Genomic DNA, 20,603 nt, shown 5'->3' on the forward strand with positions numbered 1-20,603 from the left:
ACTTAACAACACAAAATCAAAATCCTTAAGACCTTACAACTTCTTTACGTTCTCGTGGCACGTCTCAATTTTTTCTATGGTTTTATCTATAGGCTACTTTGTGTAATTTTTTAGCAGCCAGATGCATTTTTAACCCGAGGATGATGTTTTAACACATTATAATCGGGAAGGGGTTTTTTACCCGTTCGGTTGATTGATGCTTAACGTCGGGAAGGGTATTTCTACCTTCTGCGCCCGCCTCATTTCAATGGCAGAAAAGAAAAAAATATCCGATGTTTTTTTATATGAATATTATATACCAATCTCTTTGTAAAGGTCCCAACTATATGTACGTGATTATCAAATTGCAATTCAAGTCTTTTTTGTATTTATCTTAGAGTCTTTTGTGTACATTGGTATTTCAACTAAAATGACCTATATTATTGAACACCTGACACTTGATAGGTATTGAGTTTGAAGATCGAAAAAATACATAAGTAATTGAGATAACATATTCTGTTATTGTAATAATTCAATTCCTGGAACTAGGGTTTTTATTACCGTGAAACCCGAAACAAATCTCTCTATCTCTGTTCCGCACCCACTCAACTCCTAGGTGCGAGCGAGCGGAGAGTGTCGGGCGCATTTAACAAAAGCAGGTATCGGCAAACACAGTTAGGCGGACAGTAATAAATATTTTCAAGTGCATGCCAATTTTTAAAAAGCAAATTGTCGTATGTTCCGAGGAGATAATATTTATATTTACTTTTTCAAACCTTTTAAAATGGATTCTTAAAAATGAAAAAAGTGATGACGAAATCGTCGCGGATAATTTATCTGAATGTTCTAGAAATTATTTGCCTGAAAACCATAGTGAAAGTGAAGAATCGTAGGAGAAGAATGTCAGTAATGCCATTACAGTTTAGTGATTCTGAAGAAAGTGAAAGTGGAGGAAGAACAATGAAATATTAGATGAACAATTTTTAGACGTGAACTAACTGATTATATAAAGGTGGTTAGAAACTTTAACCTAATAGTGAATGGTGAAAAACAGATGGTACTTTAGAGAACGTAATAAACGTGTATAAATGCACTTAGAACATGAAAACGGTTTTTATCGACTGTGAGTCATCGCGTGTCTAGTCAAATATCCCTTTCGAGAACATGAGTAGTTACACTTGGAACATGAAAAAGGCTTTTCTCCACTGTGAGTCATCAAGTGTTTCTTCAAATCTCCCTTCCGAGAACATGAATAGTTGCAGCCGGAGCAAGAGAAAGATTTTTCTCCACTGTGAAGAAGCATGTGGCTCGTCAGATGGGCCTTTTGTGAACATAAATAGTTGCATTTAGCACATGAAAAAGGTTTTTCTCCACTGTGAGTCATCATGTGTCTCGTCAAAGCTCCCTTCCGAGAACATGAATAGGTGCACTCAGAACACAAAAAAGGTTTTACTCCACTGTGGGTCAGCATGTGGCTCGTCAGATGGTGCTTTAGAGAACATGAATAGTCGCATTCGGAACATAAAAAAGTTTTTTCTCCATTGTGAGTCAGCATGTGACTCGTTAGATGTCTCTTTCGAGCACATACATAGTTACAGTGGGAACATGAATAAAGCTTTTCTCCACTGTGTGTCAGCATATGTTTCGTCAAATCTGCCTTTCGAGAACACGAATAGTTGCAAGCGGAACATGAAAAAGGTTTTATTCCAGTGTGGGTATTCAAGTGCCTTCCGAAATTTGACTTCCTAGAGCAGGAGTAGCTACAATGGGGACAAGATAATAGCTGTGCTACAGGATGCCTCATCAGATCTGTCGACAAATATATAAAAAAAATATATGAATAGAGAAGGCTTAAGAAGGACGTACATGAAGTAAAGATAAGCACAGTTATTTGTAAAAAAAATAAATATGGGATAGGACGAATTGTAAAAAAGCGATTTTACCTGCTATCTGGTTAATTCTTTCAAAGCGTTTTAAGCATTCCTTTTTAACATCCGGCAGGTTTATGTCAATTTCCATATAAGGAAATCCTCCTTTATCTTCTTCACGGGGATCAGGTTCCGCCTTGATGGTAAGAGCCTCCATATTAATACAACCTTGAAAACAATTCGCACATTGTAAAAACAAGCCTGAGAGAACAGACTGACAATTGCTAGAATTTAAAGATATTCATAAATACATCTAGAAACTAAATACAAAAACATTTAACTACACTCCTGGTTTTTGACAGCTTTCGCGTTCGAGGGGTGAGGCTCTAGGCTAGCATTCCAGCGATCGCGGTTTCAAATTCCGGTGCGAGCAAGTAAATTTCATTTGATTAATTCGCGTTATTTTACAATTTATTTATTCACGTCTTTTACATGTATACAACAAGGTTAGCTGATCAGAAGTACAATAAATAGGATAATAGAGTCCGGACAATATAAGAAGGTACAATACTAGTTATCGTTGAGTGTTGTACATTGAAGTAATAGTTGTTCGATAAATATATATAATAATAAGAGTACAGAATAGGTACTTAAGGTACTATAAAAGTAGTGGCGGAACAATATTTAATAACATTTTTGATGTTAGTAAAATAAATATAAATTTATTATACAGAACATAGCTTAACATCACTACAACAAATAACAGAACGGTTTGTTGTAAAGCAAATTTGTAATCAACAGACATTTATTACGCCTGATTGGGTGTTTTATAGAACATAGAAAAATTTATGTAAGTAAAGTGGGCATGTAAGTAAAAATAAATTTAAGAGATCAGTTACATAAAACTAATATATTGATTTTTAGTTTGGTCACTGAGTGGTGGCGGTAAACATCGATTGAACTGAACTTAATACATAGTCTGTGTAGCCCCTGAATTGGAAAATTTTCGATATAAATACTAGGAGACTTTGGAACATTATAGGGAGCAGTCTGTCTTGTCTTTCGCGTAGGTAAATGCAAAGTAATAAGGTTCGTTAAATCCATGTCCTCTAATCTCCATTCCTTATCTTGAAGAGACAAACTAAATCAGTCATTGTGCGCCTTGATGATAAGTCGGTCAAGTTTTTTAAGTCCATTAAAAAGGTGTAATTAGTATCTTCGACTGGAATTCCTAATGTATAATTAATAAATCTCAGAAATTTATTCTGCACTCTCTCGATTTTTAGTTGGTGAATCTTATACAATGGAGCCAAGATTGTCTAATTATACTCTAGATTGCTTCTCACCAACCTGCGAATAGTAATTTAAATGAATTAATTTATTTTAAATCTTTCACCGTCTTCAAAATAATTTCCTAACATTTCATGACCTTGTTTGTGATTTCATTTAAATGAGAAGCAAAATTTAATTTACAAAAAAAAATACCATGATCCTTAATTTGCTCGGCTCTTGTTAGAATAATGTTATTGATGGTATATTGATGCATGATAGGGTTTTTGTTACGGGCAATTTTACATTTGACATTTTTCAATATTTTGGAATATTCCATTACGGGTGCACCACTCTTGTAGTCTCACAATAATCAGTTGAAATACATAAAAGTCATTGAGATTTGTAACAGTTTCGTAAATTTTACGATCATCAGCAAACATGAATATCATAATTCCATCAAAACGGTAGTTATGCCGTTGATAAAAAAGGTAAGCAACATTGGTCCCAAATGAGACCCCCGTGGAACGCCGGTGAAGATTTTAAACTGGTATGAAAAGTGCGAATAAAGTTGAACTGATTTTTTCTTTTGTTTAGATAACTTTCCACCCATCTTTAATTATTTCCCGTTATTCCAATACTTTTAATTTTAAAATTGAAATTTATTGTGAGACTTTGCCAGAAGCCTTACTAAATTCGGTGTACACTACGTCAGTTTAATGACGTTTGTTCATAGTATTAAATAAATACTCCTGATAAATCAAATAGTTTGTTAGAGTACAAATACTTGCAATGGAACCATCTATCCGGTGCGAGATTATTTTATTGATCTCAGGCGAGAGTTTAGAGAGCAGAGCAGATTCATAATCGGGATTGACGACTGAATACATATAGGTCTATAGATAGAGATATTCAAGTTATGACCTTTCTTAAAGGTTATTAGACAAGAAGCTTGTTTTAGATTATTTCCGAAAGGTGCCAATTTTTAGAGATAAGTTAATAAATTCAGTAAAAGGATAATTTTGATAAGAGGATTGCAGGAATATTATCAGGACCAGCCGATCTGTAAGATCAAAGAATTCTAAAATCACTTTCTTCGAATATGCAAAAAAATAAATGGTATATTTGCGGCACGTTTCAGAGTGGCAAATACTCTCAGTATCGCTTGGCTTGAAGGACACAATTGAAACGTTGATTTAAATGAGTTTGGCCGTGTTTGGTGATTATATTGTATTGGCCAGGTACCTCACAGCTTTCACTTCCCTATATACTTCCCCTTCCCTCTCTATTCGGCTTCTCAACATACCCTTATTGCTACACAAGGTTGAGAGCAGTTAGGACGCTGGTGCGGTATTCAAAAAACATAATTATAAGTATTGTGTTGGAATTTGGGTGTTTCCGGCAAAGATACGTTTCGTGGTAGCAGTACCTACCTCCCTGGCCTACGAGATATAAACGGGCGGCGATCGGCCACCGTCCGTGGCTTGATATTAAATCACTCTGGTACTGTACTCGCTGAGATACAGTCTTAATACACTGGCTGTGATAATACTAAAATACTTTTTAATTATTTCCCGCAATCCAGATCGAAGTATACCACAAGTTAGACAAATGTTTGCGTCCCGAGCATCATTTTTTTTAGATATACTAAGGAACTAACTGGCTGTCTGAGTACTCTCCGGCTTTTGCAAGCATTCCTTCTTTATATCTGGGAGTACTAAATCTATATCCGTATACGGCATTTCACCTCCACTTTCTTCCTGTATCCTTCTTGATGCCAATATTATCTTGATTTAGTAGATCCATGGCACAGCTGTGGTAGGATTTGGTAATTGGCACAAGCCAAAACAAATATACCTGAAACAGAATATAGTTATAACGGAACTCCAGTATGAATGATCTTTAAATGTTTTGTTTCGCTTGGAATATTCTGTCAAAACAATGATATCGTATGCGTAACGCAAATTAGGATATAATTATTGTGACTATCTTGACCTTGAAGGTGAAATTTGAAAACTTTTGAGAGAATCGTTAACAATCGTCGGATAACTCAACATATACTATAAGCATATCTTAAGTTGAACCAGTATACAATTTATTGGGTCCACCATTCGGCTTCCAACATTACAATGACTATCGATATTTGAAAGGCTTTCGAAACACTTATATTAAAATAGGTAGACGTCTTATTAACTGATCAGGTTCCTCAAACAAAATGTCAGTAGATTTCCTAACTTGGGAGTACTGATTGAGGTAAGATAAGCAAGTCGCGTTAGATACAGCGCAGTTGTGCATTTGAGCCTGCCATAGCCCAAATTAAAGATCAATGATCGCTCAGTTTCATTTAGATTAACGGCCGCTACCAAAATGAGTAGCGTGATAGGAAAAAATTCGGTTTATGGGTGAAATTCCTAAAAATTAAAACTAGTTATTTTTATACTAACTTTGGGCCGGGGAATCCGAATCTGGAAGAATTAGGTGGCGGCAAGCAATATTAACTGAATTACACGACTTTAAAATTTCGACGCACAAACAATTTAACTGGCCATTTTGAACGCTTTCTGACAATAAAACTAGTTATCTTTATACATCTTTAAACTAACTTTGGGCCGGGGAATCCGAATCCGAAAGAATTAGGTTGGGGCAAGCAATATAAACTGAAATACACGACTTAAAAATTTTAGATGCAAACAATATACAACGCCATTGTCGATGCGTTTTTTTGACAATAAATCCATAGAAAAATAACCAAAGATATTAGATAAAGTGTTATCAACTCTCAAAAATATTTATCATACATAACAGCAGAAAAACATACCTTATAAATCGAACAAGTCTTCTTCGTCCGTTGTATCCTTGTCAGACTCACACGTCTCCAAGGGTTCCTGATGAATACGCGGGTCATATAAGAGCCCAGCTAAACGGTAGAACTCCAGAGTAGGATCATTCAGGCGTTCTTTGCAACTTTTCAGAAACATGTATCGAGCAAGGTTGCCGGGTATGTGCGCTTTAACTCTACCAGATGACGACATGGAAGACTTGGCTGCCCGCCAAGAGGACTCGATGGAATTTGTATGAGCTCCAGAATCAGGGTCCTTGAAATGTAGTGAATGATTCACCGTCTGGTGTACATACCCTAAGTCTGACAGGCAGTCATATGCCTTCCAACAGTCACTGATAATAGTTGTGCCCTTCGGTTCGATCCATTTTTCGATTATGGGCATTAAAGTTTCGGAACTCCGAGACTCGACGGCTACCATAAACACACTGCCGGAACCACGTTCGTAGCCGCCAAAAACCCATTGTCCTTCAACATAATGCCCACGATGATATTTTCTTTTACCAAACTTGGATTCGTCAATTTCAACGATTTTACCAGGGCCGCCGATTTTTTTTAAGCGACACAAGTAAGAATCGAGTATAACTTCCCAACAAAAAGAGGACCAGTCTACTAATGCTTCCATCGCCAACTCTAACTGTAAGCCAATAAGCCGTAACGACGCACCTTGCACCCAAAAATTGACGAATCCAAGAATTTTCCAAATTGGCAAATGAGACCTTGCAAAAAACGTCCCAGTTCGAAATGCCACTCTGTTGTCGCACCGCTTAGCCTTCTTCTTGGCCCGCGCTTATTTGCCATAGCAATTCCATCGAAACCCATCGGTACTAAAAAAAACCTTTCTTTAACACACTTTATACAATAGAATTTTCGCAGGTAAAAAAATGCATAGCAATAAAAAAATAACCTCACCGATTTTCTTTCGACCTTAATTCCAGCGCTCGCCCACAATCCGGACAATTATAAGTCCCACTTTGAGGAATGAGGCCCCATTCTACTAACTTAGCCAACATTTCTTTTTTTTCAGCACAAATCTGCAATATCTTCATCAAATTCAACATTTTGAGATGGAGAATAATTCAAATTGGATAAACGTATTATTCCGGAAACGAATGTGCCTAAAAACGTGCTGGCAGTGTTACAAACTCTCAAAAATATTTTTCCCTAAAACTAAAGAAAAGAAAGTGCCCACTTCGTAGCGCCAACTCGCGTCAAGGCAAGAAAACATCCCAGTTTTCAAGTAGTTTAGCGGCTACGCTAGGTTTGTGTAACATGGTTTGTGATAGAAAAGAAAGTGCCCCCTTCGTAGCGCCTACTCGCGTCAAGGCAGGAAAACATCCCAGTTTTCAAGTAGTTTAGCGGCTACGCTAGGTTTGTGTAACATGGTTTGTGATAGAAAAGAAAGTGCCCCCTTCGTAGCGCCTACTCGCGTCAAGGCAAGAAAACATCCCAGTTTTCAAGTAGTTTAGCGGCTACGCTAGGTTTGTGTAACATGGTTTGTGATACAAAAGTGAATAAAATGTATCTGAATACTTTACGTAAATGAAATAATGTTAGCAAAATTAAAATATAAAATGCATATTTTTTCGTCTCCCCCGACATAAAAACTCACCTTTCGTGATAATAAACCTAAATCTAACTGTTTGAATATGAAATATTACTGAAATTATAAACATGTTATTTTACGTTATTGATATTATTGCTTACTAGCAACACTTAATTTTATATATCTTTGGTTATTTTTCTATGGATTTATTGTCAAAAAAACGCATCGACAATGGCGTTGTATATTGTTTGCATCTAAAATTATTAAGTCGTGTATTTCAGTTTATATTGCTTGCCCCAACCTAACTCTTTCAGATTCGGATTCCCCGGCCCAAAGTTAGTATAAAAATGTATAAAGATAACTAGTTTTATTGTCAGAAAGCGTTCAAAATGGCCAGTTAAATTGTTTGTGCGTCGAAATTTTAAAGTCGTGTAATTCAGTTAATATTGCTTGCCGCCACCTAATTCTTCCAGATTCGGATTCCCCGGCCCAAAGTTAGTATAAAAATAACTAGTTTTAATTTTTAGGAATTTCACCCATAAACCGAAGCTTACCCGAAAATATGTTAGTTGTACACAGACAATAACGAAGTCATAGACAAATATTATTTATTTATTGACCCTTTCAAACATTGCGTTTCAAATATTTATTTTGCAAGAACTATAAAAAACATACATTGCATAAGCGATAGAGAGAATTACAAACTGTAATGTTTTCATATGACGAGCGTGTAGGTAAATTGTTACGGTGTACCGTTCAGTACTTTCAACACTTTTTTTCAGTTTGAAATGTTGTATGGGTACCTACATCTTATTTTATTTTTTTAATTTCTGAAAATATTAAAACTGTTTGTGAAACAAGATAAAATTATCTTTCCCAATCAAGAAGATCAATTGGTCCCGGTTTATGACAGTCAGGATCGGCAAGAGGCAATTCTCTCAACTGATGCCACGATGACTTATCTAGACGAACAGTTGGCATGTTGCCGCAGATACTAGGCAGCGTAAGTGCCTTGACGTTGAAGAGAACCCGTCCCTTAACACCGATCTCTAATTGAATGACTCCTGACGTGGTTGCGGAAGATTGGCCTAAGCCGCTAACTCTCTGAGAACTGACGAGCTTGACGAGGGATGCCTACGAGCTCCGCAGCACGATCGGTGATGAAGTGAACTTGATCGATCAATGCGCGAAAGGTTTGGAAACGGTCGGATGAATCGCGAATGCCAACATTGGCGGTTGACAATAGTACTATGGACTTGTCTCCTAAATTGGTGAGGACCTGAATTTTAGAGTCGGAAGAAGAAATCTCCTGGTCCGTAGACGTCGTGGGGTGTTGATGCTGATCTTCCAAAGAAGTGTTTTCGTCTCGATGGAATAAAGTATGATATTTGTGCCAATTCGATACAGCAGACAAAATACCCTTTTCTACATTGATAGATGCAATACCTATTCCAATCAAAATGAATTTATCCAAAGGACATGTAACTACTATAATAATAAATTTGCAAATTTAGACACTCGTGCTGACATATTCACTGCTAGTTACTATCACTACAGAATTTCATTGTATCACATTCTAACTCATATTCACGACTGTTAAATTGATTGTAGCTAATATTTTAATATTACTTGCGTGGCAATTTTTCTTTATCCCTCTCCTCCCTTTTCCCTTTCCAACCCAAGTCTATTTAAGTATATTTATAATCACTTATTTATCGCTGTTTATGGTAGGCATATTATAGGTTTATCGTTTGTTGAATTTACATTCCGCTGTCCTAGTTCTTGTTGGTTCAATAGACCTTTTTTTGCAAAACTGAGTTATGAATGCCAATATGTTCATTAGCCTATTGCGCATTAATGAAGCTAAAAAAAAACATATTTTTTGGTTTTTAAGTGACATTTTAAGCATTTTTCGAGTGCCAATATCCACTCACGGAATAATGTTTCAGTTCTTATTAGTTCAATCTCCTGGATATTGAACATTCAAACACTCAAAGTTATGAATATAATATTTTTTAAAAGTTCATAGATATTTGTTCAACATCCCGCCGAACGTTGAGATCTTGAATGTTCAATCTCCACTGTCAACCAATCAGGAGCCGGCTAGATAAAATGTGCGGCCATGTTGATTTTTAGTTGTTTTCTAACAACGAAATTGATACACTAAAAATACGTTTAATTGCGAAAATATACTGTTATTGAACTAAAAAATGACTTCACCGACTCCAGAATCAGACCTAAGAACAGTAGCTAAAATAGAAAGGTAAGTCTTAAAATTATGTCATTTATAGGCTTTTTCACCTAATTTTACATGTACTTCTTGAATTTCTAGGCAAATATACAGGTTGCTTCATTTATTATTTATTTATTCAATTATTTATTTACAAACTTAGGACTTTTACTTAAAATGAATATTACTTAATTGTATTAGTGCATTAAAACTTATTTTTATTCAAGAAATACAACTCAAGAGCCAGGACATGGAAATGTGCAAAAAGTCGACTGTCCTCATAGTCTGATTGAAAAACATCTACGACACATATTTTGTCCGTTATCACTGCTGAGATCGCTGATGAAAACGAAGTCCAAATATTTCAATTTTGAATTCATTCAATTTAAAGTTTCTGATTTTTTGTTTTTTTTAGTCACATAAAAAACAATAAACATATTCTTATGTAGGAACTACAATAAAACCAACTAGGCAAACGACTAACAACAATAAATGTAATGTTAAATAGCGCACACCCATAAGCCAAATCGCGGGATATTATAATTTTAGGATTTTAAGAGCTGAAAGTATTTAAAAAAATAATATTTTATTCACGATAATCAACATAAATAATAAGCTCACGGCAAATAAGACCTTCCGAAAGAAAAAAAATCTTTCTAAAGTAAGTAAGCTTTAAAAATTACATTTATCAAATGTAGGTAACGAAACAATAAAAAAAAAACAAATTTTCAACTGAAAATTGAACTTCAATAATTTTACTCATCACTCGGGATTTTTTTTTATGGAATACCGCATACAGTCTCAAGTGCTCCCAACCATCTGGAGCCAGTGAGACTATGGAATCCCCAATCGGGGTATATTAGTATTTTTTGAGGCTGAAGGTAGTGTGGAGGGGAAGGAGATGGAGAGGAGAAAGAGAGGAAGGAGGATGAAGGAGAAGAGAGATAGTATGTGAGTATCTATTCAGATCTGATCACCAAACACGGCTAAAGCCATTTCAATTCTTATGGTGGTCTTTACACCATATCTTCCTCTCTGGAACATGCCGCAAATAGACTATATGTTATTTTAAATTAATAATTTGTGAAATAACATAAATGAATAAAATAAAATTTACTTGCGCACGCCGGGATTTGAATCCGCGACCTCCGGATTTCTAGTCAAGAGTACCCCTAGACTATGGAGGCCGTAATACGAACGATGTAAGAATATTTCACATCACGCATGCACGTACAAAGGTACCTACCGCTAGTAGTATATTAGCGGTAGGTACCTTTGTACTTGTGCATTGTTTTCAAACTTCCAAAATAATGGATGATTTATATCGAGCAGTTTTTGGGAAAAATCAACTCAAGGACTCTGTTTGTATATTTTAAAGTAATACTTTAAGTCAACTACTAACTAAGATAAAAGTAAAGTATTTGAAATCTGAAAATCACCCTGTATATACAATTTACCACTAATTGGCTAATGAACAAAAAAATACCTCAAACTTATGGGAGACGAATCGTTCAATCTCCAGACAATATGTTCAGTATCCAAAATAATCATTCATAATTTTCAAGTCATGTTCAACGTCCACCTTTAAAGTCATAATATGAGCTTAATATAGCTTCAATCTTCGAAAAATGGTCTTTAATAATTTTCTGATACACATATGCCTGTTACACATTTGCCAGTAAAAACAAAAAAAACGTCTCCTGTAAAATTTGCTAAATGGTCTATTGAACATACAAGAACTAAGGCAGCGATTCGTATTATTATTTTTCTTATTTGCTGCTTTATTATGTTTTTTTTTCTTTCTATTTTTATTAAATATTCTAGTTACAGGTTAGTTTTATGTTTCTGAATATCTAACTGTGAACATTAATAATTGGTCTGTTTTTTTGTTATCCTCTTATGTATATTGTATTACTAAGACTGTTTATGTTCCTCAAATAAATAAATAAATAAATCACAAATAAAGCTGCTAAAACGTAAGGCTTCATCATAAGAAACACAAAACTTTTTAATATCATCGATATCATTAAGCAACTCTACTTTGCCTATGTATAAAGTCATTTGGAGTTTGCATCAGCAATTCAAAACAAATTCCTAAAATATCTTTGTTTCAAGTCGTATGTAAGATTTAATAATTATGCAGAGGCAGCTTCATACTTTAAAATTGATTCACTGAGTGTACGGAGGAATAATTAGGATGCACTATTCCTATATAAAGTAGTTAACAATAATATTCAATGCCCAGAGTTCCTAAACAAGATTCCGTTCAATGTACCTGCGCATTCAACACGCTCTTGTGTCCTGTTCAGGGTTGATCAAAGTAAAACAAACTCTAATCAGAATTCTCGCCTGAACAGACTATGTAATAATTACAATAATATTATTTAAGGTTGATATTTTCAGTTCCGAACTTACCAAATACAAGAGGTCCATTAAAGAATATTTCTCTGATGGTTTGTGAATAATATTTATGTCTCTATTGTTTATATTGTGTTGTGGGTTGCCCATATATATACATACATACCTACATATACATACTAGCGCGGCCGGAAGCCGATCACGCGGACAAAGCATGTCAACAACAAAATTGCCAGGAGCTTACAACCAATAGAAGCTCGAATCCAGAAATCATTACCTTTTATGGAATATTAGACAGTCCACGTGGAGTGCATGTTACTTATGAGGTGACCGCATTGACCAATGAATGCAGACATGGCCATATACGGCAGTGCCCCCCCTCTCTTCTGGCCCGCTCGCTGGACAGGCAAAGCGAGACAGGATTCCACAGTCGCCCGGGGATCGCCCTTGAAGTAACGCCAGGGTTTTCAGGCCGCCAGCTGTTGGCCCCCCAACTCGCGTAAGAGTCCGGAGTCTACCCGTCAGCCTTATAATTGGCTAGTGTTTTGTACGAATTACCAAGTAACGATTGCCAGGGCCCCGCCACCAGACCGTTTATTGTACAATTGTGTCATGTCCTGGACTATCACAGCCGCCCACGGACCCTTTACATTAAACAAGTGTGTCATGTCCCAGACCGCCGCCTACCATGCCGCCTACTTCTGCCTCTTGGAGAGCCCTTTGCCGCCCGCACAGCGCCGCCTTCTACTGCCTGATGCGTGGAGAGCCCTTTACCGCCCGCACAGCGCCGTCTACCATGCCGCCTACTACTGCCTGACGCGGTGAGCCCTTGCTTCCGCGCAGGACCGCCCTACTACCGTCCCGCCCACACATGCCGCCCATGCTACCATCGTTGCTAACACGTGAGATACTTATATACCTAATTCTGTCTGAGCCCTAGATTCCTAGCTTGTCATAGTATATTCAGGTCTTAAACTGGTTCACTGTAACTGTCCAGTATTACTCCTTGTATGTGATAATAAACCATTCATACCGAAGTACCTGTTTCATTGGATATCGTACTATAGAGCCTTACCCCCAGAGATGGAGTTCTATCCTCGACCGGCACCATCGTGCGGCGAGCATATAATACACTTTAACACTAGTACCCAAGTGGTCTATAACTCACCTATAACTCAAATATAACTCACATATAACTGGAGTATTACACTGGCGCCAACGTGCCCGGGGACATATAAGAATATAACACTGTATAACATAACACTTAATAACATAACAAAGCTCAAACATAACACTGGCGACCAAAGTGGAGCTATGTTACATAATACAGGCGCCCTATTATGAGGGGGCCTTCTCAGATATAACGCTGACGCCAACGTGATGCGGTAAAGCATAACAATTGTTAATATCTCTATTATGATTTGATTTATATCTACAACCTCTCTCCATGGCTATAAATGTATTTTTTTGTAAATATTTCGTTTTAAGTATATAATCTTTTGTTTTGTATATATTTTTTTTAATTTCATATTCATTCCTCACAAATTTAAATTATGCTGTCTCAGTTAAAGTCACAAAGAGGAAATCCATAATTGGTTTCATTTTACTAAATAACACTTATGTACAAACTGATTAAATGTAAACTGTCGATTTCCCAAAAATGAATAAATAAAATGTAATCAATAAAAAATTCTTTTATCATTCACTTAAATTTATTTTTGTCATTAACATTTAAGAGAAAAAATTTAGGTTGTCACAATTTTATTTTGCACTGAGATCCCCACATGCCCTTACAGTTCACTGTTATACTAAAAACGGCATTTGAAAACACGTGCTGCATTAAACTTAACAAGTTTCAGAACCCTGCAGTTAACTTGAACGTAAGTTTTCATTGCAAAAAGATATAAAACCTTCGTTTTAATAATATGCACTTGAAAAACCACCACTGCAACACACATCATAATATAATATAACGTAAGCTATTTAAAATATTTCAACTTATCTTTTCGGCTATAAAATTATTCATTATCACGTTAAATATTTGAATATTTGGTTGAACAGAATTTTTCCTAAGGCTTAGTTGTCATTAACATTTACCATTACACTTATTGTGGAATAAAACCACTTAAATAATAATGCTTAATTGCAAGAAGAGAATCTTTATGATAATCTAACATATCTGATATTTAAAATTTTTTGTTTTGATTAGGTAAGTAGATTCTCATATAGTGTAAAAACTGAATGTTAATAAAGATGGTCCAGGAAACTGAATGAATTCCTGGACCATCTTAATTCTCTCCACAGTAAAATTAAGTTCACAATGGAGCTGGAAAACAAAGATAAAATCCTGCCTTTTCAAGATGTGGAGGTGATGCGAAAACACGATAGTAGCCTACGGCATACCGTATATAAGAAACCAACTCATAGAAATAGGTACTAGCACGCTGATTCGCACCACCACCCAGCGCAGAAGAGAGGACTTAACCATACGTTAGTGACCAGAATATGTGAAGAACAAAAAATCGGAGCGGAACTTACAAAGCTGACCGATGAGCTGGAGCGTAACGGTTACCCATCTAGTCAGAAAAGGCAAATAATAAGAGCCAAATCTGCACCGAACGAAGACAGAATTGAACAAGAGTCGAAAGGCTGTGCCTTCCTGCCTTATATGCACAATGTGACAGACAGAATTGCCAGGCTATTGAGAAAGGAAAGTATCAAGACAGTCTTCGGAACCACGACCAAGATACAAGACTTATTGAGGTCTGCAAAGACTAAGTTTCCTCTGGAAACAAATAGAGTGTATAAACTCAGCTGTTCCGGTTGTGACAAGGTCTATGTAGGCCAGACAGAGCGGACTATCTCCAAAAAGATTTCAGAACATTTCAGAGCTTGTAAACTCGGCCACCCTGACAGATTGGCAATTGCCGAGCATTTAATTGAAAGCGGGCATTACTTTGGATTTGTTCCTGAAGTCCTGGGGAGACCCAAAACTTATAGAGCATGGCTGATTACGGAGGCCATTGAAATTCACAAATATTCCGTAAATATTAAAAGAGACGATGGAGCTGAGCTCAGTATTTCTAGGTTTCCGGTAATTGACGGCTACACCAGAGCTAAACGCAGAAAACTACTTCAAAAAATATACGTTTATATAAGCTCAGAGGGTTGGAGCTGGCAACACGGTATCACATCCTCACACATAAGCTCACATTTCACCACGTCAGATAACACATCTGCCATTATGATGGACACTGCAATGCTGTCCGAAACGTTGGCTAAAGGAGTTAGCGCAACACGGCATAACACCCCAAAAGCGAAAAAAAAACTATTTAGATTTTAAAACTAAGTGATTTCTTCAAAACCATCAGAATGTCCTCAGTGAAAAAGACATAAGAGAAATCTACATGCTCTTTGCAAATCGCTCCTAATATACGGAATTATCAGACGGGGAAGTGCAAATGACAATTTATCAAAATCAACTAATTAAAACCACAAAAGCCCTTATGAAAATTATTTTGGAAGTTCCTGAAAGAATTAGCTTCGCATTCAATGGTTTTAAACCCAACAAAAAAATTCCACTCTCATTTAACAGAATAAGATCATAATATACTGACACTAAATACAGATTTAAACCGAATCCACTAACCGAATAAAAAAACCAAAATGTAATATATTTATATATTATATTTAACTGATAAGCCGGCGTAGATCAACTTTTCTCTACTTTCAATAAATATAATATCTATGTACGTATACGTACAAAGAAATAAATATAATATCCGTATATGTATATAACATATACTTCCGGAAGAAATTATCTACATGTTAGTGAAAACCCTATCAAACTACGTTGGATAGTTTAGTAGAAATATGCGCACAAACAGAAAAACACGGATGTTATACTATAACGAGAAACCAAAATATGGTCACGAATACGAATTTACTAAGAGTTTTTCGGGAAACGCACTGTAATCCCGTTTTCGGGCGACTAATGGAAAATACCTTTAAAAACATAATTCTCAAATGATCTATATATATATATATATATATATATATATATATATATATATATATAGATCATTTGAGAATTTTTATTATTATATTTTTCCAATATTCCGTATTGGAAAAATTTGTTTACAATCTAATTATATTCTACTAAAGATATTCGACGTTTGTAAAGTGTGTGGGAAATTGGCATTATAAAACTTGACCACGTTCTTCATACGATCGATTGCTCTGATATTAAATAATTTGAGAATAAAGTCATCCGTCCGATCTCCTCTGGATGTTTAGAAAACGTCAAAATATTTTGTTTTACTGATATTAAGTGTAGTGAGTCAAAATGTGGTTCGTCAGATGCTGCTTTCGAGAACATGAATAGTTGCACTCAGAACATAAAAAAGGTTTTTCGACACTGTGAATAAGAATATGTCTCTTCAGACTGCTTATGTAAGAAAATGAATAGTTGCACTCGGAACATGAAAAAGGTTTTTCTCCAGTGTGAGTCAGCATGTGGCTGGATAGACTTCTCTTTTGAGTAAATGAATTTTTGCACAAAGAACACGCAAAAAGTTTTTCTCCAGTGTGAATCAGCATGTGGTTCATAAGGCTGCTCTTTTGAGTACATGAATAGCTGCACTCGGAACATGAAAAAGCTTTTTCTCCACTGTGAATCAGAATATGTCTCTTCAGACTGCTCATGTCAGAAAATGAATGGTTGCAAAAGGAACATGAATAAGGTTTTTCTCCGCTGTGAGTTCGCATGTGTACCGTCAAATTTCCCTTTATAGTACACGAATAGTTGCACTCTGAGCATTTAAAAGGTTTTTCTCCATTGTGAGTTCGCACGTGTACCGTCAAACTTCCCTTTATAGTACACGAATAGTTGCATTCAGAGCATTTAAAAGGTTTTTCTCCAGTGTGAGTCAGCATGTGGCTTTTCAGGTGGGTCTTTAGTGTAAATGAAGCGTTGCACAAAGAACATGAAAAAGGTTTTTCTCCAGTGTGAGTCAGCATGTGCCTGGTCAGATTGCCTTTTTGAGTAAATGAATTTTTGCACAAAGAACACGCAAAAGGTTTTTCTCCAGTGTGAATCAGCATGTGGTTCATAAGGCTGCTATTTTGAGTACATGAATAACTGCACTCTGAGCATTTAAAAGGTTTTTCTCCATTGTGAGTTCGCATGTGTACCGTCAAACTCCCCTTTATAGTACACGAATAGTTGCACTCTGAGCATTTAAAAGGTTTTTCTCCATTGTGAGTTCGCATGTGTACCGTCAAACTTCCCTTTATAGTACACGAATAGTTGCATTCAGAGCATTTAAAAGGTTTTTCTCCAGTGTGAGTCTGCATGTGGCTTTTCAGATGGCTCTTTTGTGTAAATGAAGCATTGCACAAAGAACATGAAAAAGGTTTTTCTCCAGTGTGAGTCAGCATGTGGCTGGATAGACTTTTCTTTTGAGTAAACGAATTTTTGCACAAAGAACACGCAAAAGGTTTTTCTCCAGTGTGAATCAGCATATGTCTCTTAAGTTTGTTCTTTTCAGTACATGAATAGCTGCACTCGGAACATGAAAAAGCTTTTTCTCCACTGTGAATCAGAATATGTCTCTTCAGACTGCTCATGTAAGAAAATGAATAGTTGCAAAAGGAACATGAATAAGGTTTTTCTCCACTGTGAGTTCGCATGTGTACCGTCAAACTTCCCTTTATAGTACACGAATAGTTGCATTCAGAGCATTTAAAAGGTTTTTCTCCAGTGTGAGTCAGCAGGTGGCTTTTCAGGTGGGTCTTTTGTGTAAATGAAGCGTTGCACAAAGAACATGAAAAAGGTTTTTCTCCAGTGTGAATCATCATGTGGCTGGTCAGACTTCCCTTTTTAGTAAACGAATTGTTGCACAAAGAACACGAAAAAGGTTTCTGTCCACTGTGCGACAGCATGTGGTTTGTCAGATTGCTTTTATGAGAACATAAATAATTGCACTCGGAACACAAAAAAGGTTTTTTTCCATTGTGAGTCATCATGTGGATAGTCAATTGTGTCTTTCGAGAACATGAATAGTTGCACTCGTAACACGAAAAAGTTTTTTCTTCACTGTGAGTCTGCGGTTTTACATCGGTTTTACCTGGTGTCTGGGTAATTCTTTCAAAGTTTTCTAAGCAGTCCTTTTTAACATCTGGCAGGTATATGTCGATTTCCATGTAAGGTATTCTCTCTTTTTCCTCTGCTCGGGGTCCTAGTTCTGCCTTGATGGTATCACTCTCCACATTAAAGCCACCTAGGAAAATAATAAGTATGTTGAACATCGAATTACAATATAAAGTTTTTTTTTTAAATTGAAGGTAGCATAGATTAACAATGTAGAAGCGTGAATTTGGATATGAGAATTTACGGTAAATTTAAGAAATATGAATGACCCAAGATGTCTGCATCAGGAACCGATGCTTCAAGAACGGAAAACCATTTGCTTTTGAGCACCTTCCGCCCAGTTAATCCCACTTTTAACTTTCTTTAGATACGCTCAGTATCGCCCGTGTTAACGCACATAAAAACGGATGAAATATAACTCCAAATATATTTAAAATCGTTTTATTCCTATGAACACAATTCTCAAATGAAACGTGGCTGTCTATGGCCGTGTTTAGTGAGCACATCTGAAAAGACAGGTGCTTCTCAGGTTCCACTTCTCGACCTCCTTCCATCCCTTCTAACATCACCCTCCCAAATACTCAACTTTCTCCACATGGTAGGGGGCAGTAATGTCTTTGGTGCGGAAATCACAAAAACAATTCATCAAGTTTAAAGTGTAATGTTGTTTGGCTGTTTCCGGCAAGGACACATTTTATCTGATAATGCCAAATATATGTATGTACGGTAAGAGAGGACATTGTGAACAAGCATATGTCCTCTGTGCATGACAATTCAAAACGAACTGGGATTCCGAAAACATTTTTTTACATATGCAATGCAACTAACTGGCAGTCCAAGAAGTCTCCGCACTTTTCCAACATTCCATCTTTACATCTGGGACGTCAAAATCCATATCCGTATATGGAATTTCACCTCCTTCTTCTTGTGGCCCTGGTTCCGTCTTTATGAAAACTGTATCCGGATTTTGTAGATCCATGGCACTGCTGTGGGAGGATTTGATAATTTGTATAAGCCCAATCAAATAATCCTGAAAAAGAACATTTTTGTAACGGAACTATAATTTGAGTGTGCTCGGAATATTCTGTCAAAACAATGATAATGTATGCAAAACGCATATTTGGAAATAAGGATATAAGAACTGTGACTATCTTGACCTTTAAGTCGACATTTGAAATCGGTTGAGAGAATTGTCGTCAATCGTGGGATAACTCAATATATACTATAACCATATCTAAAGTTAAAACAGTAAACATTTCATTGGGTCCGCCTTTATGCTTTAAACAGAATATTGGTTATAGATAATTGAAATTCTTGCAGAACACTTATATAAAAAATGGTGGTTGTCTAATTGACAATTTAAAGTTCCTCAAACAAAACGCTATTGGACTTTCTAACTAACGTATCGATTGGCGTAAGTTAAAATAAGTTGCGTAAGAGCCAGCGTAGATGTGCATTTGATCATTTCATAGCAAAAATTAATGGACAGTGGTAGCTCAGATTGATTTGGAATAACGGACTCTACCAAAATGCATAGCGATGAATATAAGCATTAATACTTACCAATAATAATTACAAGTATGGGATTATAAATTTAACTGCGTGGGCTGAACAGTTTAAGAAATTTTATGCATAGAGATTAAAAACAGAATGAAAACACTAGCAGTAAGGAAAGCGTACGTCAAAAAAATATTATTTATACATACGCATTAAACAATAATGAAGTCACAGACATTTATTTTACTCAATCTATCTTTATATTTATATATTTTGCTAAAATCGCAGATCAGAAATAAATTCCAAAAGCGTAAAAAGTATCGACTCGCTTGCTCCACACTATAACTACAACAATCAGGATTGCCCCGGAACATACGGGCGGGCGCCCGACGTTTTAATGTCTTATAACTATTAAATGTTCAGTGATAATAATCGTTTGTCATAGATAAATTAACAAACAACGTTAAAACACAAATTTGTACAGTTTCTTTATTTATTTATTTGTTATTACACGCCCTAATGGACTTTTACACACTACAAAGTTTAATAGTAGAGTATCACAGTTATTATAGATTCTACAAAATTAAAACAATAAAGGAAACATAATACAACGAAAAAAGAAAAATAATATTAAATGTTACAACAAAAGCATATAATAAAATAAGATATACTTCGCCGGCCACCAACAATCGTAATATATTAGAAAATATACAACCCATCCTGACATGTTTAAATTAATATTTTCGTAAAAATTGAGAAGAAAACTTTGAGTTTAAAAAATAAAAATATAAAAAATGCAATACCAAAGTAACTTGAACCTTAAACCTAACGATTTTTCATCTACTTCCGTATCATCAAAATGACAT

The 20,603-nt window shown here is 35.9% G+C and overlaps 1 protein-coding gene across 1 annotated transcript; it reads right to left on the bottom strand.

Moving 5' to 3' along the window:
* Nucleotides 1-16,415: 16,415 nt before the first annotated feature.
* LOC149409115 (uncharacterized) lies at nt 16,416-17,797 on the bottom strand. The gene has a single exon (XM_089650153.1). It carries the CDS (start codon nt 17,778-17,780, stop codon nt 16,416-16,418), a length of 1,365 nt encoding a protein of 454 aa, XP_089506279.1. The 5' UTR covers nt 17,781-17,797.
* Nucleotides 17,798-20,603: the final 2,806 nt, after the last annotated feature.

This window comes from Hesperophylax consimilis, unplaced genomic scaffold (assembly GCF_061612785.1).
Source record: "Hesperophylax consimilis isolate HC1 unplaced genomic scaffold, BYU_Hcon_1.0 scaffold_36, whole genome shotgun sequence".
NCBI lineage: Eukaryota > Metazoa > Arthropoda > Insecta > Trichoptera > Limnephilidae > Hesperophylax > Hesperophylax consimilis.